Below are 25,467 nucleotides of genomic sequence, written 5' to 3'. Positions count from 1 at the left end.
ATGGGAAAGCATTACAGAAATTTCACTTTGACACAATGATTAGTGACCTTTTAACAACATATTTAACCGCTTAAATTTCTTGTTCACTCAGAAAAAAACAAAATACAGCCATGAATGTTTGAACATGTACTCACAAAAGTGAGTACACCCCAGATTAAAATCCGGTACAGAAGGGGCTATGTTGGCTCGAATCGTCTCGAAATGAAACGAAATGAAAAGGGATGACAAGGGAGGTCATCAGTGTGCGTTTCAACCTTTCTTTGCATTGAACTTTTACATTTTGAGTCTGCATCTGGCTTAAATAGATTGGTGTGAGATTTGAATGCAATCCTATGGAGAATATCATGATCTGCTTCAGTAGTCACAGTGCATGATGACATGCATGTTTCTTTTAGGTGTAGTTCAGATTACCAATGTTGACAGCATTCATGCATCCATAAACCATGTCAGTCCCACTACCATGCTTGGCTATTGAGAGGGTACACCTTTTTTGTAAAACTCACTTGTTTACCACCACACATGCTTGACACCATCTAAAGTATATTTGTTTACCTTGGTCTCTTCAGATCACACGACATGGTTCCAGTGATCCATATGCTTGGTCTGTTCATCTCTCTTGAGACCAGGATAAACAAATTTGCTTTAGATGGTGTCAAGCATGTGTGGTGGTAAACAAGTGAGTTTTACAAAAAAGGTGTACCCTCTCAATAGCCAAGCATGGTAGTGGGACTGACATGGTTTATGGATGCATGAATGCTGTCAACAATGGTAATCTGAACTACACCTAAAAGAAACATGCATGTCATCATGTACTGTGACTACTGAAGAAGATCATGATATTCTCCATTGGATTGCATTCAAATCTCGCACCAATCTATTTAAGCCAGATGCAGACTCAAAATGTAAAAGTTCAATGCAAAGAAAGGTTGAAACGCACACTGATGACCTCCCTTGTCATCCCTTTTCATTTCGTTTCATTTCGAGACGATTCGAGCCAACATAGCCCCTTCTGTACCGGATTTTAATCTGGGGTGTACTCACTTTTGTGAGTACATGTTCAAACATTCATGGCTGTATTTTGTTTTTTTCTGAGTGAACAAGAAATTTAAGCGGTTAAATATGTTGTTAAAAGGTCACTAATCATTGTGTCAAAGTGAAATTTCTGTAATGCTTTCCCATGAAAAGATATACTCAAAAATCTGCTAAACTGTGAGGGGTGTATTCACTTTCGTGATATACTGTACTTCATGAGGCCAGGGGGGAGAGAGGGAGACATTGTTGAGGAGGTATCCATGGAAACGGGAGCTTAAGAGGCGACACTGAGCTCGAACTGTACTGCTGTGCGAAGAATCTGAATGTGGTGCAGTCTACTAGGCTCTTCCCCTTCTCCACACACTACACACGCATGCACACAAACACACACACATGGACGCACTCACACACACACACTCACTGACGCATGCATGCACACATGCACATTTCACTATCTTCAGCCATTATTGGAAAAACGTAACACTTCACTTGTCAAGGGTATCTTACTACATCATCTATATTAATGTTATTTTGAATTTGATCTCTATTTAGTGTTTATCTGTAAATTTCTTTGTTAGTAACTAATTGCAAAAGGTCGGAACAGTTTCTCATAAAAAATGCATATGACATGAAGTGATGTGCATGCCTGACTGCTGTGCTCCTCCCACGTTAGTCCAACAATAGTCAATGTCAATAGTTAGTCAATCGATCAAGGGTAGGCCTTCAAGGATTTCAAGGGTAGGCCTATAGCAGTGGTTCTCAAACTTTTTCCATCATTCAGAGGGTCTGAATGCTTCGCCCCCCCCCCCCCCAAGCAACAGTAGTACTCGCTATCGCTGTGCAGAATCAAAGGAAAGGTGATGACTGGTGAAATTAAACAAAGAGGGACTGGAGTAGAATGCAGATGTGTGTTCATTTCCTATGACATTCAAATGAATGACAATTAATAATATAAATAATGTTGGTGAGGGCTTTAAACTTATTGACTTATTGGCGAGACAGGAAATCATTTCCTTGGGGAAAAAAACCCAAAATCAGATGTCACAAGCCCCCCCCCCTGAGATGCCTCTGGGCCTGGTAGGTCCATTCAGTAGTCCATCCTTGACCACATTGGCTGCTGGGTAAACTCCTCTTTCTGTAAGTCCACATGAGTAAAGTAAACTCTTGTGTTCTTGTTGTGTTTATCCCCCGCTTCATCCATCATCCACCAGCCCATACAGTACATCTGCATCGCGCATGGCATGCATTGTTGAAAATCTCTGTGGGGATGTATGGAGAGAGAGAGAGAGAGAGGGAAAGAGAGAGAGAGAGAGAGGGAAAGAGAGAGAGAGAGAGAGACCCCCCCACCAACCTCCTCAGATTCCATGACACTGGGGAAAAGCTGAAGACAATCCCAGGCCTGTTTACTGGAGATCTGCACAAGTAAGCTCTGATCTGCTGTTGCTGCTCCCCCTTTCCCCACTTGTAACCCCCCCCCCTCCCTGCCTGCCTGTCGCTGTCTTTTTAATAGCCTGCCTCAGCTCTTATGCCCCCCCGCCCCCTGGAGTTTGTCTGAGTAGATTCCTGTCATATGGTACACTGTTCTCATGCTTGTTTTGAAGTCTCTCGCTAACCCCATTCCATGTCTCTCTGCTCCTCTCTCTCTCTCTCTCTCTCTCTCTCTCTCTCTCTCTCTCTCTCTCTCTCTCTCTCTCTCTAGCACCCCAATATTCTGGCTCTGTTCATGTCAACAGACAACACATTCCTTATCTGTTGAGCTTGTTAAAACTATAAATGTCCTGTACTGTACTGCATGTACTGCAGGCACAATAGGGCTGAAAGAGGCTTGCTTACAAATGTTTTGTGTTTTGAGCATTATGGTACGTTGCCAAATAGCAATATTTTTTTATCGTATTCCAGTGTAAACCTGTAAATAATTGTCTAATTGTTACTTTAGGTATCACTTGACAAAAATATCTCCTCCAGTGATGTATTAAGTACTGGACTGGAGGAGTGGAGTACAAGTACTCAATCATGAAACTGACTTGAGTAGAATTAAAAAAGGCTCTTCTAATACCATACTCAAGTGGAAGTACAAAAGTATTTAATATGTCTTTTACTTACTAGATATTGCAAATAGACATGTTTTACGAATACTTGGTGGAAAGCTAACCCTTTGTACAGAAGTGCTAAAGCACAGTTCAATAAACTGTATTGAAAGTCTGCTGATTGACCACATTCAGGGCCGGATTATGACTGAATGGGCCCTTGGGCCTGGACAAAAAAAATCCAACATATTCCCCTTTAAATGTGAAGAAATTGAATGGCAGCAAACACTGAACTTCCAATGGCCTTAGTGGGTTGTAACTGAAATAAAATAATCTTTTGACCATATAGTGTTGTCATCTGGGACAGTGTGCTTTGAAAGTTGCTTATGAGCTCTGTGCAGCTTTGAAAAGGCAGCGAGAACCCAATCTAATACTGCCCTCTAGTGGACTTTATATTAGTTGTACAAGATGCAAGTATATTATGTCTACTCTCTGGAAAATAAATAACTAATAAAGTAATGAATAACAGGCCGAAAAAGCCCACAACAAATCTCCAGTAGGTGTACTCTATGGCAGTCTCACTGGCTCATTGGGCAATATAATGTCAGTCCGGTGTCCAGTATGTCTACGTCTTTACATGGGATGGAAAGAAACACAATTTCCTTGTTTGACCTGTGCAAATGAGGAAAATAACGCAGACTTGACTTAAATTGATAGGACAGTAAGGAGAGTAACAGGAAGCAATTGAAACAGGAGGACGAGGAAATGACCTCGGGCCAGAATCGGCCCCAGGTCCCCTGGTGTAACACTATGGTGCCCATAGGCATTTGAGTCATGGCCAAGAGCCCTCAAGACATTTCCGTAAGTAGACTTGCACACAGCTCCATGACATAAACTTGTTATGACTTGTGACATTCGGTTACGTTAAAGACAGTCCTAACAATGTCAACTTATCATGAACATGAAATGTTTATGAGATTGACATGTTGACTGTACTTCAAAGCAGCAGTACTGTTTACCCCCCCCCTCCCCCAAAAAAGTAACATGCATACCGGTAACATGACAGCACACACAAGCCCACCTCATACGTCAATGACAGTAACGCTTTATTAAGTTGTTCATTTGTTTTTTGTTTCATTTTAAGCAAATGTATTTTAGAACTCATTGTTCGTTGTGGTAATACTTACTGTATTAGTAACACATATTGAAGATAGTTTCAAGTTATCAAGATGCAGAGATGTATTTACATGACAAATTCCATAATATAACTTGTTACACAGTAATATTACATTACATTAGCAATAACAGTAGCAATAGTATTAATACATTATCATACACAACTGTCATTCAAGGTATGCCTATAGAGAAAGAGAAAGAACCAAAATTTAAACACTTAGTGGTTTCTTTTGCCTTAAGACATGTAAAAGTTTTTATCTTTTACCTGACATGTTTCGACGGTGTTACTTCCGTCTTCATCAGAGGGTCACTGTGATGTTGATGCGTGACGTGCTTTAAAAACAGCTGATGTTGTTGTGGAGGTGTGACCTCCCTGTCAATAATGACAGGTTGGTCACACCTCCTGCTGTTAGAGTTGTCCTCTTAGGATGGTGGTCCAGGTGTGTGAGAGCATGTATGCCCCCTCATCCCTGTTCATGGTACAGGCTGAAGAACAACACATCCGACAGGCACTTGCAGCTTGCCAATACCCACCATGGGCCATTCAAAAAGGCGCCCTACAGGTAAAATCGAAGGAGGAAACACAAGGGAAGAAAAGAAAAAAGCAGTCCACACAAAAACCGGAAAACAAAGGAATGGTGATCCTGCCCTACATCAAAGGGATCACCGAACGCATACAGCGAGCCATGAAGAAACACAAGATACAAACGCCAGTAAAGCCACACACCAAACTACGACAGCTGCTAGTACACCCCAAGGACAAAATAGACCAACATAACAAATGCAATGTCATATATGAGATTCCGTGCCGGTCATGCAACAAGTCATATATTGGGGAGACAGGGAGGACATTCAACATAAGAAAAAATGAGCATAAAAAAGAGTGTGAAAAGGAAACAGAACAAAGACATACAAGAGCAATAAAGGAGAGAGCCACACAGGAGAACCTCAAATCAGCCATAACTGACCACTGTAGGAGGGAAAATCACATCATGGACTGGGACAAGGCAAAAGTCATACAGCAAGAGAACAACAGATACCACCGCTGGATTAAGGAGTCCATGGAGATCAGAAAGCGTAGCCCAAGTACCATGAACAGGGATGAGGGGGCATACATGCTCTCACACACCTGGACCACCATCCTAAGAGGACAACTCTAACAGCAGGAGGTGTGACCAACCTGTCATTATTGACAGGGAGGTCACACCTCCACAACAACATCAGCTGTTTTTAAAGCACGTCACGCATCAACATCACAGTGACCCTCTGATGAAGACGGAAGTAACACCGTCGAAACATGTCAGGTAAAAGATAAAAACTTTTACATGTCTTAAGGCAAAAGAAACCACTAAGTGTTTAAGTTAAACAGTTAGACATAATGAACTTAATTCATATAAAGAACCAAAATATTACAGATGATAAAGAGACTAGATAAATAACCCAAATCAAAGGCAGACAGATATAAAGCTGTTTTTAATTTCTTAAAAAAAACATACTACTGTTGTGTTGTATGTATCCATTCTAATTTCAACAGAAAGCTGATGAAGTACTTGATGACTTTATTGCTAAATGCCAAATGCTAAATTCACCCGGTCTGAGTTTTACCCTTTGTACAAAGAGCAGAGAAGACTCTAAAGACCAAAGGCATATTTAAGGATGATATTGCTCACATCTGCCATATATATTTAGGACCTAGACCATTTAGTCTTATAAACAAAAAGCAGTTTCCAACTCAATCCTAAACCTCACTGGGAGCCAGTTAAATTAATCTAGCCACTGGAATGATGTGATCGCTTTTCTTTGTTTTGGTTACAATTTTAGCTGCAGCATGTTGGACTCGTTATACAGTACCTGAGAGACTTTTGGCCTGTAAGTATAGCAATGCAATAGTACCCTACAGGAAATAAAACCATGGATTAGTCTATCCAGATCCTGTTTGGATACAACATCTATAACTGTGTTTCTAGGTGCCAAAAAGCTGATTTAGTCACGTGTTTGATGTGAACACTGAAACTAAGATTAGCCTAATACCCATCATCACACAAAGGTTTTTGACATAAGCCTTAATTTAAAGTGATTCGTATTTTGGGTAAACACTGAGTTTCTTCTGAGTCTTCGATCTTTGTTTCCAAAAATGATTATTATACTTTTCTTTATTCAACGGCAAGATGATGATTGCATCTAGCTATTGTTTTTTCCAGGCATAAGCACGACTCAATTGGGCTAAAGTTAGGACAGACAGTAATGTAAATTTGAGTGTCATCGACATAGCTGTAAGTACTGAGTTTCTCTTTAAAGATTTCATGGTCAACCAGGTATTTAGGCCAACTTTGTCCTCCATTCCTTCATTAGCCTTAGCAGACAGTATGCAGACGCTATACAAAAAGACTTACAAACGAGGATATAATCCATTGCATACAACACAAGCAAATGCAAAGTCCACAGGAAATATTCATAAAAATAGGCATCTACACCAAGTAGCGTTAGTAAGTTAGTGCATTAGAGCGGGGTTAGGAAATTAGTGCAACAGAGGTTAGTGCAGTAAATAGTCAAGAACGAGAGGACTTGTTTACAAGCTTTATGAGAGCACCAGAGATGGCAAGGGACCCCTGGAGTATATTACCTGCATTGAAGATGGGACCAAATGTATATTTGTGTACATTATAATTAGGCAAAATGAACATTAATACATGTTTGCTCTCCATGTAATGGCAGGAAGGTGTTAATTAATATCTTGAGCAAGAGGCATCATAATTAATCATTAGTTATCAATTATAATTAATATAATAAATTAGTTATCAATTATAATCAATTCAGTCACTCATCCATTACTTTAGTGCATGCTAAGCATCCACCTTGTTCCTGTGTAATAACAACATAAAAGGGGTGCAATTTCCGGTTTAGCTGAGGCGCCACATAAATAAATGGTCCGTGTATAGGTTACCAACCGTAAGCGGCAACTTTGTAAAATATTGTGTGAAACACAAGTTATTTAAATGTGTTGGTCACAGTTAATGGTATTAAGAAGCTCGGGAACAAGTGGATCTGTTTGTGACTGCACAAATGAACATGAAACTACGTTAATGGGGCTTATGTTTTCCGAGGCCATTTTTCATTACATCATCTCAACCTGTAGATGGCAGTGGCACGGTAAAGCTGTTCTTTTTTGGTCCTTCATTTACAATGTGATGATTCATTATATTAAAAATCATACACCAGTTAACACAGAGTCATAACCAAAGTTAACAGTCATAACCATGACCATCATTACTAAGTGTAGGTGCCAGGGAGCTAGGAAAAAGGTGGCTAGAGGTAGGATTCCGGCTTTGTCGTGGCTGAACACAGGTATGGAAGGCTTTAAAGGTGCTCTGTGTAGGATGGTGGCCAGAGTAGGTATTGCAACTATGCTGCTAATTGAAGCTGTGCTGCCTGTTGCCAAATTTGATCGTCTCATGACCTTTCCATATTTACTAGATAATAAACTAATCTTAACTAGTATGACCAAACTACAGTATGTTTTACAACTAAAATGTCTATTTCTGGAAATGGACATGGAGAAGATCCACCTTCTCATGTACACCAAGAAGTGCAACTTTGTCAGTCATAACGAATACTCTTGATGGTGATAAGAATTTGTAAAAAAGCTAACATTTGTGAATGGGCAGCATGAATTCTGGGGAAAAAATTGCTAAAAATATTAGCCTACACAGAGCTGCCTAGACCATCAGCAGAGTACCATGTGTTGTGACCCTCCTGCGTGGTTGGCAGAGTTGTTTATCCTCACGCTGCAACTTCTTTATGCTTCCCCTATTGTGGACAGACAAGAGAGGAGGAGAATCACACAGGAGAACAACAGACTTAAGCTTAAAATAACCCTGTCCAAGAAGGCAAACACCCATTCCCAATATCCCTTAGCCTGCTAAAGTAGTGAGCTTTGTAAGCAATGCAAGCAGTTGTTTAAGGGCATTGTACTGTTTGTGTGTTTGTTACTATTTAAGTAGAGTTCCTTTACGGCATTAATCCCACAGGAGATGAAGGTGTCTAGCTGTTTACACATACAGTAATCCAAGATAGATACAATATTCATGGTAAGACATTACACACGACACAACACCATACATACAGAAAAAAACAGACCTGAACATATACACACACATAGACACATAAAAACACGCACATGGTGGTTCTTTATACTGATGTTTTTCTTTACTATTGCTTTCTTGATTACCTCACTACTTGGGTCATCCTACATGCTCCCCTTCACAGTTTGTGTCTGCTTGGCGTCGAGCAGGGCGTAATACTTGGAGAAGTTGTAGAGGAGAATGGGAATGGGCACGACCACTACTAGCAGTCCCGTCACAGCACACAGCATGCCGACCACCATGGGGCCCCAGTGCTCAGGATACATGTCGCCATACCCTACACTTGTCATGGTTATCACCGCCCACCAAAACGAAAATGGAATATTTTTGAAGTATGTGTATTCCAGACTCCTGTGTTCGACGTAAAAGATCAAGGTGGCATAAAACCCAAGGGCCACAAAGAAGGCAATGCCCAGGAGACAGAACTCTCGCATGCTGGCACGCAGCGCCAGCCCCAGCGCCCGGAGGCTCAGGCCGGCATTGGGTGGCATCATCTTGTAGACCCGCAGCAGGCGTATGACCCGGGCCGCACGCAGACTGCTGACGAAGGCTGTCATTGGGGTCCTCATGGCCGTCAGCTGGCGTCTGCCATGCTCGTACAAACACAGGTTCATGTAGAAGGGGAGGATGGCCACGAGGTCCACAAAGTTCAAGGGGCTGCGGAGGAAATCCAGCTTACTGGGGCAACACACCAGCCGGACCAAGAACTCTAAGGTGAACCAGAAGACACAGAGCAACTCGATGATCCAGAATTTGGCGGGCGTAATTTGTAAAAGCACCAACTCGTCCTCAACCAACTCATCAAATCTTCTACCATTGGCCACGGTGATATTTATTGGGACGAATATGACCTCCTGGTAGACAGACTCCACAGACTGTGCTGTCACGGCAACAAGGATGAACAGCGTGGAAATCACAGCCAAGATCTGAAAACAAACAAGACAGGCGATTCCAGAGAGTGAATTTAGCCCACTGTCACAGGGAATTGATGTGTGTGTGTGTGTGTGTGTGTGTGTGTGTGTGTGTGTGTGTGTGTGTGTGTGTGTGTGTGTGTGTGTGTGTTGGGGGTGTGTATTTTTTTTTAAACAAAAAAGTTGTGTGGCTTTTTTGTGCCGTTTTATAGGCCTTTCCAAACTGGATTGAGAAATGAAAAGTACAAGGGTTCTGCTCCCTAACACAAGTGATTTTTTTTTTTTACAAAATATTTTCATGGCTTTTTATATTTGATAGAGAGTGAGAGTGAAGAGATGACAGGAAAGGAGCTGGACTAGAACCTTGAGTCCCCATTCAAGCCGAAATGTGGGGGGATTTAGCACACTGTGCCAAAGTGATTTTACTAATAAGCTCATTAACCTGGCAGAGGGCATTTGAAGCAGGACAAGTGACATTCAATGGATATAGGCCTACTAATGCCAAAAGGCTAATTAGGATTTGGTTCATTGACTGAAACAAGGGACTGTAGGTGACAGGGCTTTTTACTTTCTGAACCCGAGATGCCCACCCCTACATTTATGAATGGATCTAAATATGATCTTTTCACTCACTATTTGGCCTACTGTAAATTTCACATTTACATTACATTACATGCAATAAATAGAATAGAAAGAATACATGAACAAACCATGGCAGCTGGGGATGAGTGGGGAGCGTCAAACACAGCCCAAATCTTTGCCATCGTCCCCTGCCCCTGCGCTGGGGCTTGTCCATTCTGCTCGGACAGGACCACCGCCTCCTGTGCATCCTGATACCGTTTCAATGTCGTGCAGCAACAAAGTTCCACATCGCTTTCACGGATGCCCCAGTAGGCGAGCTCCTCTCCGAACGAAGCGCCACACACATCCCCCGCACAGCACAGCTTCCCAGTGCGGTAGTAATTTAGGATATGGGCGAACGCAGCAGGGTTTCTATCGAAGAAAAACTCAGCGTCACATCTGTTGCCGGAGACTAATTTTGCCAAACGCGTGCCTGAGATGGTCTCGAGAGTAGTTTTGTACACCTCGTTCCGCACTCCTCCGACATTGATGACCACCCTGGCCACTTCGCCACATGACACATCTTCCTTGCAGCCAGTTGAGTTCAACATGATGCAGTCTTGCATGATGAACTCCTCTTGCTAATCTGCATTGAACAATACATGCCATGAATGAATAGGCCTACTGGCTGTCTGCAAATTTCCACTCAAGTAAAATATTAAGGCTCTAGTATGCAGTCACTAAGAGGCATAGCATAAATAATAGGCCTAGTGTTTACATAATTTGATGTAAAGCCTACTGAAGAAAACGTAAAAAAAATGGTTTATCTCTCCAGGCTTCAGATCATTAAAATGTTCTCAGCTTACATGAATGAATGCATTTTATTATTACTTCTCTACTTGAGAGAGAAGACTTGATGTCCTTTCAGGGTTGGAAATGAACCACCGTTTCAGCACTGAATGTACAATGTATCTACCCACCTGACAGTTTGACAGGTGATGTCCTATTTGATGCCCGGGTGGATGAAGTCAAATCGAGTCTGGTATAGCCCTATAGGAAGGTAACTAATTGAGTCCTAGTCCAACTGAGGCAGACACAAACTATCTTCTCTCCTCTCTTCTTTTGTCCTGCGCATATATAGGCTACGAGGGTCTGGCGAGAGCCAAGCAAGCTTAGAGCCCCTCCCCCTTGAACATTTCTCCCTGTATCGCAGGGGTGGGGAACCGGGTCTTTCTCAAAACCTAGGACAGTGTCCTTCCAAGTGTATCAGCCTAAAACCCAGGACACTGTCCTTCCAAGTGTATCAGCCTAAAACCTAGGACAGTGTCCTTCCAAGTGATACACTTGGAACTTGGAAGGACACTGTCCTAGGTTTTGAGAAAGGCAAACGGGCCATGAGACCGTTTTATCCGGCCCCGATATAGGCCTAATTTTAATGTTATTCAGCTTAATATGAAATATGACATAGGCTATTTTCTAAAGGAATCTTAGAAAATGCATTTGCAATACAATTAAGTTATATTCAGGGAACCTAGAGAAGGTGGTGTTTGTTTAAAAGGTGGCTGCCTTCAATATAGCCTAGGCCTAAAGTGAAGGGGAAAATCCTGGTTTGTGTTCATAGTAGGCCTACGACCCTCAGAGGACTTTTACGGCCCTCGGATGAATTTGAAGTGGCCCTTCGAATGAAAAAGGTTCCCCACCCCTGCTCTATCGAAACAGAGCAACAAGTCCATGTTGTGTTGAGTGTGTTGTGCGTGCGTACGTGTGTGTGCACGCACATGTGTAAGGAAAGAGACACATACGCACACATGTAAATATGCATTTTTATTTTTTTCATATGCTTTCCTTTGCCTATACATACACTTACAGCACCCAATATATTGGTTATCTCTTTGACATTCTTATAAAAATATGAAAAAAAAATCTAGAAATACCTGAATGAGTAAACATCAAAGCTTACAGTAAATTGTTACATGGCACAATTCAGTCAGTAACAGATTTTGAGCTGCAATCCGTTATTTTTTATACCATCCATTCAACACTTTATTTCATATAGTATACTAATGTAAAGTGTGTAGGGTTTTGAATCTTGTAAGTCATGTCAGGCTGTTATTTATCATTCAATAACATGCAATAATATCAGTCAGTACTGCAAAATATATCGAAAAATATATATAGCCCCTTATAGCCTACGTTATCTTGTTAATAGTGATTATTTTTTTGTGTAAAACATGAATGCATGATATACAGTATGTATGAAAAGTAAAAATTGTAAAAAAAAAAAGTGTAATGTTCGCACACTTGCCCCCGTTTTGCTTTTATTCCCAGTGAATGTTTTCAGGATATTTGCTCTTCATCGTTCACTGGGAGTTAAGATGCAAAATGGGAGCAACTGTGGAAATTCCACTTAAAAAAAAAAAGTTGTTTGACCCTTTTGTCCTGCTGCTGCACATTGGATGTGTGTACCCTCTCTTCACTTCTAAACATATGAAATGTAACACAATATAAATGCAAAAGTTCAGATATCCATGCACAGCTTCTACGTCTGGTGCTGGTAAACACAAGAATATTCAATACTTCAAATTAGAGAAAGAAGTTTACAGCACACTTGTTTGATTTTTTGCCCTTCTATTCAGAGCGAACAGCACATTTCCCCTCTGTGCGTCGAAACACGTTGTTTGCTCTGAATAAAAGGGCAAAAAGTCAAACAAGTGTGTTGTAAATTCCTTTCTCTTTGAAGTAACAATATAATTGATGTATACTGCACCGCACATGGCTCGAGAACACCATGGACAGCCTTAGTCTTATAGTCTTAGTTAAGTACATACAGTATGTTAATGTTCATTTCATTTTGTGTGCTCCAACACGTTTACATGAAGTAAAAGCTGCATGCTGATACCATTGAGTGATTTATATGCCAGTATGCACAGACCACTGTGCACTTCTCAAATGAACCACTTCATTTGTTACATGGCTTAACATATATCAATAACCAAAACCTGACAGTGTTTCTGCGCAATTTGATAAATTATTTGATATTTCTGCTCTGATTGGTGAGGTACATGATCTAACACCACACTGCAACAAGAACAGGCTGTCCAGAGTGATGCAAATGGCAGGAAAAATCATTTGACAACCCCCCAAAAAACACTGGACAACCTATACAGGACTGCAGCTGACAGAAAAACTATGACCATTTTATATGATACCCACCCCCTTCCCTCTGAATTTGAACTACTCCCCTCAAGGAGGCGCTACAGATCACACAGTGCAAGGAGAAACATCTACAAACACTCATTTATACCAAATGCAATTTGCATGGTCAACAAGCAATGGGAAAGCTAGACAGGTGCAGGCTCTGGAACTAGTGCCTGACTTGTAATTGTATATGATGTGTACAGGGCTTGACACTGGCACCAGCCAACTGGCCAAATGCTGGTTAAACTTGGCTGTGGCTAGTAGCCTAATGCTTTCATTGTCACTAGCCAATTTGGCTGGCAGCTTATTCCTTGGTGTTACATACGCATCATAGCCTATATTCTATTGTTCGCCCCTTCTGTATCAATTGTTTGCATTTAAATTCACAAAAAAGCTCAGTAACTCAGTTTCTATTTGCTTGATATACCTCCATGTAGAAAGCTATACACTCATCTTGCTTTAGCACCTCATCTTCTGAGGTTAGACATACACTATAATGATATACATATTTTTGTTAAACGATATAAAATTGGTGGCTAGTGGCATATCTGAATGGCTAGTGACTCGGGAAAACCACTATCCACAGATGCTGGTGAGTGGAAAAAGTCAAGCCCTGGATGTGTATGCTGGGAAAGATGGTTGGATGGATGGTTGGGGGATGGATGCACTGCAATGATTTGTATATTTGTTTTTGTTTTAAGCAATGGAATGACTATATAGTTGTGCTTCTACACAGTGAGACCAAATGAAATTTTCATGCTGGTATGACAATAAAGTCTATTGTATTCTATTGCTCCAGAAAATTCCACCCTGCGACTTAATAACTGTAAGTCACTATGGATAAAAGTAAAAGTTAAGTGTATAGCTTTTTTTGAGAAATAGTAAGATGTTCCACTGGTGGAATGTGATTTAAAAAAGGACATGATGTTAGTGCATTAGGCCTACATGTAGATAGATACCATATTCAGTTCAGTGTGTAGTAGATACACACTTCCTCCACAAAAGGCTACAGACCCTGTGCTGAGCAGCTGCACATGCATTCTGCCTCAGCTGTGACTCCAGCCAGGGGCAGTGGCCGCCACCAAGGGCACACCATTGTACTGCTGCCCCTTGCCCGCGGGGCGTCTCAGCTTGGCCTCCACCAGCGTGTAATACTTGCTGAAGTTGTACACGAGGATGGGGATGGGCATGGCCATGGCTAACACTCCCGTCAGAGCGCACAGGCTGCCGAACACCTTACCGACCCAGGTCACGGGAATTATGTCGCCATACCCTATGGTGGTCATGGTAATAACCGCCCACCAGAACGCATCCAGAATGCTGACAAACTGGGAGTCGTTTACGTGTGCCTCAGAGATGAACGCCAGGGTGGAAAAGATCAGGATGGCCACAATCAGAGGCACGGCGAGCAGGAAGAACTGGCACAGGCTGGCACGCAGTGTGTGCACCAGTGCCCGGGCACACGTGTAGTGCCACAGCATCTTAAAGACTCGCAGCAAGCGAAGGCAGCGGGCGATCAACATTACAATTACTGGAATGACCACGAGTGCAGACAAGAAAGGAAAGCCCAGGATGAAGGGCACGAGTAACAGGTAGAAGGGCACGATGGCCAGCACGTCGATGATGTTCATGCCGTTCGTCCAAAAGCTCTTTTTGTTAGGGCAGCAGATGATGCGCACCAACAACTCAACGCTGAACCAGATGATGCACAGGAGATCTATTATCAGGCTTATCACCCATATTCCAACAACAGGAGCAGATTCCTGTTCTAATAAATGATCTGCTCCGTCTTCTAATAGTTCATCTGCTCCGTCTTCTACTCCGGTGATGTCAGAGTGGTTCTCATTGGAATCATAGTCAGAGGAGTGCAGTAGTGCCATGGAGGCTATGCCAAAAGTACTGCAGAGAGAGAGCATGATGAAGAGCAGGGAAAGAATGCCAATGACCTGTCAGAAAAAACAAAGAAGAAGAAAACACCATCACAATTATCAGAGATGTCACTGACATCTGATATCATGTCAGAAGTAAAAGTACAACTGTAGAAGTTAAAAAAACAAAACAAAAAACAAATCCTGCCCCTTTCCTTATCTCGGCAAATAGTAAGTGGTAGTACGGCTACTGTAGACAATCAGCTGAATCTGCACTGGTTGGATCAAATTTTTGGTGGAATTTCTTTCCTTTTTTTCTCAGAAACAAATAAGTCAATCCACCTCAGTTTACCCCATGAGCTCTTGTGGGTTCTCAGGATCATCCGAACACCTGACAGATCGCATGCACGTTCATATGTTTTGAAGGCGTGGCTTCAAGGGATGGACTGAAGCAAGGGAGAGGCGCGCTGTGTATTTTCAAAAATATAGCTTGCAGGAACAGTTTTTCAAATATCTCAGAGTTGTGGTGTTCAGGTCCAAACCAACCTAAAGAGATTTATAGCAGGATAAAGACCAAATGTCAACTAAATTAGCTTTTCAGTGCATAAAATGAATGTTGAAATATGTTGACTTGGTGTTTTTCAATATTTATATGATTTTAGTGTGGTAAATAGGCCTATACAAACTAACAATTCTGTCAGATTCACAGCTTTTCCGCCAATCTAAGGCAAATATATAGGAAATGAACACCTCAATGAAAATGAAAAAAGTCACACTATTCATCTGAATCCACTATGAACATGGACCCTAATCTCATTGTCACATCAACTTTAAGACCAGTTCTACATGTTTGGGTGCCATTATGGATTTTTGTATACGTTTTTGGACAAAATAAAGTGCAAAAACTTATTTTGCAAAGAAAATGTGCGAAAATTCTCATTATATAATACAGAAATGGATTCGCTGACCATGAAAACATATGAGTAGACACCAAAAATACATCTGTACTCCTTTCACAACAGGAGATATGACACATTGCAGTGTATGGGACTGTCCGGCGGCCATCTTGGATTTGTTATATGAAAAAGTTGGTAAAAAAAATTAAGGCAAGAAATATATTTTCCTCACCATGAATCACCAAACTGAGGACAAAGGGCAACCAACAGCTTTTCAGAAATGCCATACAACAACCAAAAATCTATGCCGGGTCAATTTTGACCCGAACACCACAGATGTAACTTTTTTTTTTTAGACCTTTAAAATTTACTAAAATTATAAAACTTGTTTTTTTCTGTTGAAATGATTGTGACTGAGGATTAGATGGAGCCTCATTCCAGGAGAACAAAGGAAAGTGTGGTTTTTTTACACTTAAACTTGAAAACGGGTCAAAATGACCCAAACACAACAGAAGGGTTACGTTATATTCAGGGAACCTAGAGAAGGTGGTGTTTGTTTAAAAGGTGGCTGCCTTCAATATAGCCTAGGCCTAAAGTGAAGGGGAAAATCCTGGTTTGTGTTCATAGTAGGCCTACGGCCCTCGGGGGACTTTTACGGCCCTCGGATGAATTTAAAGTGGCCCTTCGAATGAAAAAGGTTCCCCACGCCAGCTCTATCGAAACAGAGCAACAAGTTCATGTTGTGTTGAGTGTGTTGAGTGTGTTGTGCGTGCGTACGTGTGTGTGCACGCACATGTGTAAGGAAAGAGACACATACACACACATGTAAATATGCATTTTTATTTTTTTCATATGCTTTCCTTTGCCTATATATACACTCACAGCACCCAATATATTGGTTATCTCTTTGACATTCTTATAAAAATATGAATAAAAAAATCTAGAAATACCTGAATGAGTAAACATCAAAGCTTACAGTAAATTGTTACATGGCACAATTCGGTCAGTAACAGATTTTGAGCTGCAATCCGGTAATTTTTTATACCATCCATTCAACACTTTATTTCATATAGTATACTAATGTAAAGTGTGTAGGGTTTTGAATCTTGTAAGTCATGTCAGGCTGTTATTTATCATTCAATAACATGCAATAATATCAGTCAGTACTGCAAAATATTATAGCCCCTTATAGCCTACATTATCTTGTTAATAGTGATTACATTTTTTGTGTAAAACATGAATGCATGATATACAGTATGTATGAAAAGTAAAAATGAAGTGTAATGTTCGCACACTTGCCCCCGTTTTGCTTTTATTCCCAGTGAATGTTTTCAGGATATTTGCTCTTCATCGTTCACTGGGAGTTAAGATGCAAAATGGGAGCAACTGTGGAAATTCCACTTAAAAAACAAAAACAAAAACAAACAAAAAAAGTTATTTGACCTTTTTGTCCTGCTGCTGCACATTGGATGTGTGTACCCCCTCTTCACTTATAAACATATGAAATGTAACACAATATGAATGAAAAAAGTTCAGATATCCATGCACAGCTTCTACGTATGGTGCTGGTAAACACAAGAATATTCAATACTTCAAATTAGAGAAAGACGTTTACAGCACACTTGTTTGATTTTTTGCCCTTCTATTCAGAGCGAACAGCACATTTCCCCTCTGTGCGTCGAAACACGTTGTTTGCTCTGAATAAAAGGGCAAAATGTCAAACAAGTGTGTGGGAAATTCCTTTCTCTTTGAAGTAACACAATATAATTGATGTATATTGCACCGCACATGGCTCGAGAACACCATGGACAGCCTTAGTCTTATAGTCTTAGTTAAGTACATATGTTAATGTTAATTTCATTTTGTGTGCTCCAACACGTTTACATGAACTAAAAGCTGCATGCTGATACCATTGAGTGATTTATATGCCAGTATGCACACAGACCACTGTGCACTTCTCACATGAACCACTACATTTGTTACATGGCTTAACAGATATGAATAACCAAAACCTGACAGTGTTTCTGTGCAATTTGGTAAATTATTTGATCTTTCTGATCTGATTGGTGAGGTACATGATCTAACGCCACACTGCAACAAGAACAGGCTGTCCAGAGTGGTACAAATGGCAGGAAAAATCATTTGACAACCCCCAAAAAACACTGGACAACCTATACAGGACTGCAGCTGACAGAAAAACTATGACCATTTTATATGATACCCACCCCCTTCCCTCTGAACTTGAACTACTCCCCTCAAGGAGGCGCTACAGATCACACAGTGCAAGGAGAAACATCTACAAACACTCATGTATACCAAATGCAATTTGCATGGTCAACAAGCAATGGGAAAGCTAGACAGGTGCAGGCTCTGGAACTAGTGCCTGACTTGTAATTGTATATGATGTGTACAGGGCTTGACACTGGCACCAGCCAACTGGCCAAATGCTGGTTAAACTTGGCTGTGGCTAGTAGCCTAATGCTTTCATTGTCACTAGCCAATTTGGCTGGCAGCTTATTCCTTGGTGTTACATACGCATCATAGCCTATATTCTATTGTTCGCCCCTTCTGTATCAATTGTTTGCATTTAAATTCACAAAAAAAGCTCAGTAACTCAGTTTCTATTTGCTTGATATACCTCCATGTAGAAAGCTATACACTCATCTTGCTTTAGCACCTCATCTTCTGAGGTTAGACATACACTATAATGATATACATATTTTTGTTAAACGATATAAAATTGGTGGCTAGTGGCATATCTGAATGGCTAGTGACTCGGGAAAACCACTATCCACAGATGCTGGTGAGTGGAAAAAGTCAAGCCCTGGATGTGTATGCTGGGAAGGATGGTTGGATGGATGGTTGGGGGATGGATGCAATGCAATGATTTGTATATGTGTTTTTGTTTTAAGCAATGGAATAAATGTATAGTTGTGCTTCTACACAGTGAGACCAAATGAAATGTTCATGCTGGTATGACAATAAAGTCTATTGTATTCTATTGCTCCAGCAAATTGCACCCTGTGACTTAATAATTGTAAGTCACTATGGATAAAAGTAAAAGTTAAGTGTAGAGCTTTTTTTGAGAAATAGTCAGACGTTCCACCGGTGGAACGTGATTTTAAAAAGGACATGATGTTAGTGCATTAGGCCTACATGTAGATATATACCATATTTAGTTCAGTGTGTAGTAGATACACACTTCCTCCACAAAAGGCTACAGACCCTGTGCTGAACAGCTGCACGCATTCTGCCTCAGCTGTGACTCCAGCCAGGGGCAGTGGCTGCCACCAAGGGCACACCATTGTACTGCTGCCCCTTCCCCGCGGGGCGTCTCAGCTTGGCCTCCACCAGCGTGTAATACTTGCTGAAGTTGTACACGAGGATGGGGATGGGCATGGCCATGGCTAACACTCCCGTCAGAGCGCACAGGCTGCCGAACACCTTACCGACCCAGGTCACGGGATACATGTCGCCATACCCTACGGTGGTCATGGTAATAATCACCCACCAGAACGCATCCAGAATGCTGCCAAACTGGGAGTCTACGTGTGCCTCAGAGATGAACGCCAGGGTGGAAAAGATCAGGATGGCCACAATCAGAGGCACGGCGAGCAGGAAGAACTGGCACAGGCTGGCACGCAGTGTGTGCACCAGTGCCCGGGCACACGTGTAGTGCCACAGCATCTTAAAGACTCGCAGCAAGCGAAGGCAGCGGGCGATCAACATTACAATTACTGGAATGACCACGAGCGCAGACAAGAAAGGAAAGCCCAGGATGAAGGGCACGAGTAACAGGTAGAAGGGCACGATGGCCAGTACGTCGATGATGTTCATGCCGTTCGTCCAAAAGCTCTTTTTGTTAGGGCAGCAGATGATGCGGACCAACAACTCAACGCTGAACCAGATGATGCACAGGAGATCTATTATCAGGCTAATCAGATATCTTCGAGCACCAGGAGTAGATTCCCGTTCTAATAAATGATCTGCTCCATCTTCTAATAGTTCATCTGCTCCGTCTTCTACTCCGGTGGTGTCAGAGTGGTTCTCATTGGAATTGTAGTCAGAGGAGTCCAGTAGTGCCATGGACGCTATGCCAAAAGTACTGCAGAGAGAGATCATAATGAAGAGCAGGGAAAGAATGCCAATGACCTGTCAGAAAAACAAAGAAGAAGAAAACACCATCGCAATTATCAGAGATGTCACTGACATCTGACATCATGTCAGAAGTAAAAGTACAACTGTCGAAGTAAAAAAACAAAACAAAAAACAAATCCTGCCCCTTTCCTTATCTCGGCAAATAGTAACTGGTAGTACGGCTACTGTAGACAATGAGCTGAATCTGCACTGGTTGGATCAAATTTTTGGTGGAATTTCTTTTCTTTTTTTTCTCAGAAACAACTATGTCAATCCACCTCAGTTTACCTCGTGAGCTCTTGTGGGTTCTTAGGATCATCCGAACACCTGACAGATCGCATGCACGTTCATATGTTTTGAAGGCGTGGCTTCAAGGGATGGGCTGAAGCAAGGGAGAGGCGCGCTGTGTATTTTCAAAAATATAGCTTGCTGGAACCGTTTTTCAAATATCTCAGACGCCACCTTTAACTACAAAGGAATAACTGGCGTAACAGCTATGTAATATAATGTGCTACTAGTGTTGTACTTACACCATACATTTTCTTCTACTTTTACCTTTGAAGCCTCTGGCAATTTTAGCCTTCCTCTCACCAGATCTATGCAGTAAAGCAGAGTGGGGGGGTTAATATTCCAATGGGGTACTGACTAACAGACCTAGACTATGGTTGTGAAAGGGAATGCACAGACAAATAGTGTGGCACGAGCCATGAAAGGGGGCCCTTGCCATGGTAACCCCTATATGAACCCCTGTTATGAATGACATAAGATTGAATTCTGATGCTGGCAAGTCATCCGTCTTGGTGCTACTCGATTTAAGCGCAGCTTTCGATACAGTTAATCATTCTATACAACTACATAGACTGGAACACTGGGTTGGCTTTACAGGCATAGTGATCAACTGGTTAAAATCGTACTTACAACAAAGAAGTTTTTTTGTTGCCATTGAAAGACATACTTCATCACCGATGTCTCTGAATTGTGGGGTCCCCCAGGGCTCCATTCTGGGACCACTACTGTTCAATCTGTATATGTTGCCACTGGGACACATTATCGAGAATAACTCCATAAATCACCATAGCTATGCGGATGATACCCAGCTCTACTTATCTATGTCCCCCAATGACTACACCCCCCTTGAATCACTCTATCCTTGCATGGACCAAATTAACAAATGGATGTCTCACAATTTCCTCCAGCTGAACACAGATAAAACTGAAGTAATTATATTTGGGAAAAGAGAGGAGAGACAAAAGATTGCTACTATCCTTGAAACGAAGGGACTGAAAGCAAGGGAAACAGTTAAAAATCTTGGGGTCCTCATTGACAGTGACCTAAACTTCAACAGTCACATGAAAGCTATTACTAAGTCTGCATTTTATCACATAAAAAATGTCTCTAAATTTAGGGGCCTGATGTCTAAACATGATCTGGAGAAGCTAATACATGCCTTCATTTCTAGTAAAGTTGATTACTGTAACAGTCTTTTTACTGGCCTCCCCAATAAGACCATTAAACAGCTTCAACTGGTACAAAATGCAGCTGCACGGGTTCTTACAAAGACAAGGAAGTTCGACCACATTACTCCAATTTTAAGATTGCTGCATTGGCTCCCAGTAAGCTACAGAATTGATTTCAAGGCAATGCTACTTGTGTTTGAATCATTAAATGGAATGTGACACATATCTACTGGATATGTTTCAGCTGTATGCACCGACCAGGTCACTAAGGTCAACAGAGAAGAATTCGCTGGTGATTCCAAAAGTCAAAACAAAGTGTGGAGAGGCAGCCTTTAGCTTCTATGCTTCAAAGCTTTGGAACCAGCTTCCAGATGACGTAAAAAATGCACCCACTATTGATAGCTTTCAATCTAGACTCAATACAAAGCTGTTCTCAGATGCTTTCCCCTAGCTTAAATTACATATCATTCTTCTTTTATTATTTTTATTTTTATGCTTTTCAAGGTTTTATGTTTATTTATGTTTTATTTTTTTATTATTTTTACCTTATGTTTTATCTTAATGTTTTAAATGTTTTTTTGACTCCAATTCATTTCCTTCTTTCTTCCCTGTTTCCTTTCATTTCATTTGTTAACTTTGTGAAGCACATTGAGTTGCACCTGTGTATGAAATGCGCTATATAAATAAACTTGCCTTGCCTTGCCTTGCAGTAAAGCAGTTAGCAACTATGGTTTTGAGAAATGCACCTCAAGATTGTCATGTGGCCGCCACCACACACACGTTCTCGCACAACATTCTCGCACATTTGTTGACATTCAGGTAGTGATTAGACAGCACAGAAAATGTTTTACTTGTCTATCGATAATTAAGATAATTAAAATTTTGAATAAAACTTTCATCATCAATGACCGTCGAGCCTCACATCATGCGGACATGATGAGGTCTGATCTGATCAATTTGAGCAAAAGGGGAGGCATTTCTGAGGTTTATGTTACATCAAAACATATACAACCTACGTATTTTTAAAGGGACACTGTGCAGGAAATGGTCAAAAAAGGTACTGCAACTATGCTGCTCGTTGAAACTGGGCTGCCTATTGCCAAATTTGATCTTTACATGAAAGTTTACTAAGTAATAATCATTTTTGCAGCTAAAAATGGCTATTTTTGGAAATTAAAAATGGCGGACCATGGAGAAGATCCCCCTTTTCATGTATGAAAAGTGCAATTTTTCCAGTCATAATGAATACTTAGAATTTGATGGTGGTGGTAAGTATTCATGAAAAAATGTGACATTAGTGAATGGGCAGCATGAATTATGGAAATAAACAACTAAAAATCTCACACAGTGTCCCTTTAAATGTTTTTTTTTTTTTTTTTAAATAAATGGGCCAAACATTTTGAAATGACCCTCCCCTTTGGTTGACACTCCCCGATTTTCCTCTGGTGACCCCGACAATAAACGATCAGTCCCTAAATGGGTGAATTGCACATGGTGTCATAGGTCATTTCCCGCTGCCCACCCACTCTCCATCACTCCCATCCCCATCACTCATTACTATTTTCTAATAGTGAAGGTTCTAAAATATATGGTTTATAAATATAACATTGAGAAATAGGGTTTCCATGTCAATCTCTGACTTTTCATTCATTCAAGATGAGTCGTTAAATACAAAGTAGCCATGTTATTATTCAGACAACCTGGAATGCACCCAGCATCCATCCTCCGTTGGTGAAATACACATAGGCCATGATTGGCGGCAAAATCTGCCCAAGTTTGGGCTACAAACCTTGGCAGCAACAGAGGAATCTGGGTCATCGAATAGGGCCCAAGCCTTTGGCATGCATCCACCCCGTGCATGCCCTTGTGCTGCTGGAGGCTCATCTGGCTCAAACCGAGACAACTCCGCCTCCGCATCCCGATGCCGTCTGAAGTCGGTCCAGCAACAAGATTCCACGTCGTTCGCACTTATACCCCAGTACGCTAGCTCCTCTTCAAACAAAGGGCCACACACGCCCGGAGGATAGTGCAGTTTCCCGGTACGGTAATAGTTCAAGATATGGGAAAATGCCTCTGCGCTCCGATCGAAAAAGAAGTCATGGGGGTCGGTCTTCGACGCAGCGCCGGTGTCAGAGACGAGGTTGGCTAGACGACTACCTGGGATGGACAGAAGAGTGCGTTTGTAGGTCTCGTGTCTCACACCACCAACATTAATTATGATCCTTTCTTCATCGTTCACGGGGCCAGCCGGCGTCCAGTGGCCGTGAGAACCGGTGGCGCTGCTCATAGTGCGCGTGTTCAATACCACACTGAAGATGAAGTTGTATCTGTTGTACACTGAGAAGAGAGACAGGTATTAAAGTTGACAATTATCGTTAGACTGAAGGCACAATATCATGTAGTACGCTTAAACGGTGCGTCGTGCTGCTGAAAGTAAACGATATTCCTCTACCGTGTGGTTAATTGTGCCTAGCCAAAAGAATCAGTAGTAGGTTAGACAACTTTTACAAAATGGGCGTTATGATTTTGAGCACTTGCACTTATTTTTCCTGATGGTAGAACTTTGACTGCAAGTTTGCAAACTTCCATGGGCTTTTGGCCACACACCACATATGCCTATGCCTACAGTAGGCTACATGAAGTATCCTAAACAATCCGTTTAGACTTAGAGGCCCCTTTCACTATCACGAGAGGCATAATCAGAAGCTGTGTGTTCTGAGAGGCAGGCGGGCAGTCAGAAGCATAGGCTTCATGCCAAGTATTCGATTTGCAATTTAAATGTGCGTTAAACCAGTTACGTTACCTCGCAATGATCTGGAGCGTATGGGTGGCGCAACTGATGGGTGGAGAGGGCAGCTGAGGGTTGAGCTAGAGCTGAGTAGTAGTTCTGCCGTAACGATGAAATGCTGTCGTGACGCGTTGGAAAGTTTTTCTCTCAGACGGGGAAAAATAAAAGTGCCAGTCAGACTCCTCCCCACTGGCGATTCTAGGGGGGGGGGCAGGGGGTGGCCAGGGCCACCCCTGGGCACTCCACTCCAAGTATGTTCAACTGCAGTGTGCAGGGCGGGGGGCAGGTCTGGATCACATCTCCCTCCTCCCCTCTGAGCACATCTTCCTCCTCCCCCCTGAGCACATCGAGTGCCTCCCCCTTGTCATTCAGCGGCAGCGCTAAGCTTCTACATGGGAAGAAAAATAGCTCTGGAAGTCACTGCACCGTGCAGAGCAGAGACGCAGAGTTTTCACAAATAAAATCGTAGATCCACTCTCTCTACTCCACTAATGTATAATGGTTTGGTGAGCCGTGCAGAGCAGAGACGCAGAGTTTTCACAAATAAAATCGTAGATCCACTCTCTCTACTCCACTAATGTATAATGGTTTGGTGAGTGTAGGAAACACGAGCGGGGAGCTTTGAGTGAACCGCGCGATGAACAGCACGCGACCCTGTTAAGTATAATTTATTAATCCCGAGGGAAATTAAAATAAGCTATTATTATTACTATTAGCTAATATAACATACATGTAGTATTTGTTAACGCATGGGTCTAATTTGAATTAATATTAAGTGTCTCTTCTTAGTATTTGAAGACAAGATAGGCCTATTTGGTGCCAGTTTCTAAAATTCGAAAGATGGGTAGGCTACTACAAGAAAACTAAAGTAGGCAGTAAAACGCCTGTGCAGTGGCGAATTAGGCTACTCCATGTGTGATCCGCTCGAAATTAAACATAGGCCTACCCATCATTGAAAAGCATGAGCACATTCTTCAAAGTCCCAAAGCCTGGATGCTGTCGCCACAATCTCTTTAGGATTGGGGACTGGACTCTGAGCAGGCCATTGCAGTAGCCTTTGGTAGGCCTATCCTTCGTGCATCTGCCCCGCTTCCAAACTGACACCCTGACACATTTAGCATTAACCTTTTGTTTTTAACCGTCTAACAGCGCTTAACATTATCATTAAATCAATGGAACCTAAAGCAGTTGCAGAGACCGTTTCAATCTTCTCCTTTACTATGAAAGAGAAAGTAAGGTCAATGACAAATTATTCTATGTAAATGGAAATAAAC

At 41.7% G+C, this 25,467-nt stretch overlaps 2 protein-coding genes across 2 annotated transcripts; both read right to left on the bottom strand.

Moving 5' to 3' along the window:
• Window positions 1-6,239: 6,239 nt before the first annotated feature.
• LOC134447748 (potassium voltage-gated channel subfamily C member 4-like) lies at window positions 6,240-11,095 on the bottom strand. The gene is made up of 4 exons (XM_063197376.1): window positions 10,830-11,095; window positions 9,999-10,495; window positions 8,464-9,303; window positions 6,240-8,042 (listed from the first exon to the last, which is right to left on the bottom strand). Exons 2-3 carry the CDS (start codon window positions 10,473-10,475, stop codon window positions 8,482-8,484), a joined length of 1,299 nt encoding a protein of 432 aa, XP_063053446.1. The 5' UTR covers window positions 10,476-10,495; window positions 10,830-11,095; the 3' UTR covers window positions 6,240-8,042; window positions 8,464-8,481.
• A 3,904-nt stretch (window positions 11,096-14,999) lies between these two features.
• Window positions 15,000-24,332, bottom strand: LOC134447746 (potassium voltage-gated channel subfamily C member 4-like). Its single transcript, XM_063197374.1, has 3 exons — window positions 24,209-24,332; window positions 23,195-23,742; window positions 15,000-19,963 (listed from the first exon to the last, which is right to left on the bottom strand). The coding sequence occupies exons 2-3, from the start codon at window positions 23,690-23,692 to the stop codon at window positions 19,067-19,069; spliced, it is 1,395 nt and encodes a 464-aa protein (XP_063053444.1). The 5' UTR covers window positions 23,693-23,742; window positions 24,209-24,332; the 3' UTR covers window positions 15,000-19,066.
• Window positions 24,333-25,467: the final 1,135 nt, after the last annotated feature.

Source organism: Engraulis encrasicolus, chromosome 4, assembly GCF_034702125.1.
Source record: "Engraulis encrasicolus isolate BLACKSEA-1 chromosome 4, IST_EnEncr_1.0, whole genome shotgun sequence".
Lineage (NCBI taxonomy): Eukaryota > Metazoa > Chordata > Actinopteri > Clupeiformes > Engraulidae > Engraulis > Engraulis encrasicolus.
This window is presented reverse-complemented; position numbering and strand designations above follow the sequence as displayed.

What these genes read in the sequence shown, in the direction of transcription:
- LOC134447748 (XM_063197376.1), bottom strand. Translation starts at nt 10,475, where the DNA reads ATGCAAGACTGCATCATGTTGAACTCAACTGGCTGCAAGGAAGATGTG. An exon ending in ACTCATCCCCAGCTGCCATG is followed by an intron (nt 9,304 to 9,998) that starts GTTTGTTCATGT and finishes GTTTGTTTTCAG; the next exon opens with ATCTTGGCTGTGATTTCCAC.
- LOC134447746 (XM_063197374.1), bottom strand. Translation starts at nt 23,692, where the DNA reads ATGAGCAGCGCCACCGGTTCTCACGGCCACTGGACGCCGGCTGGCCCC. An exon ending in ATTCCTCTGTTGCTGCCAAG is followed by an intron (nt 19,964 to 23,194) that starts GTTTGTAGCCCA and finishes TTTTTCTGACAG; the next exon opens with GTCATTGGCATTCTTTCCCT.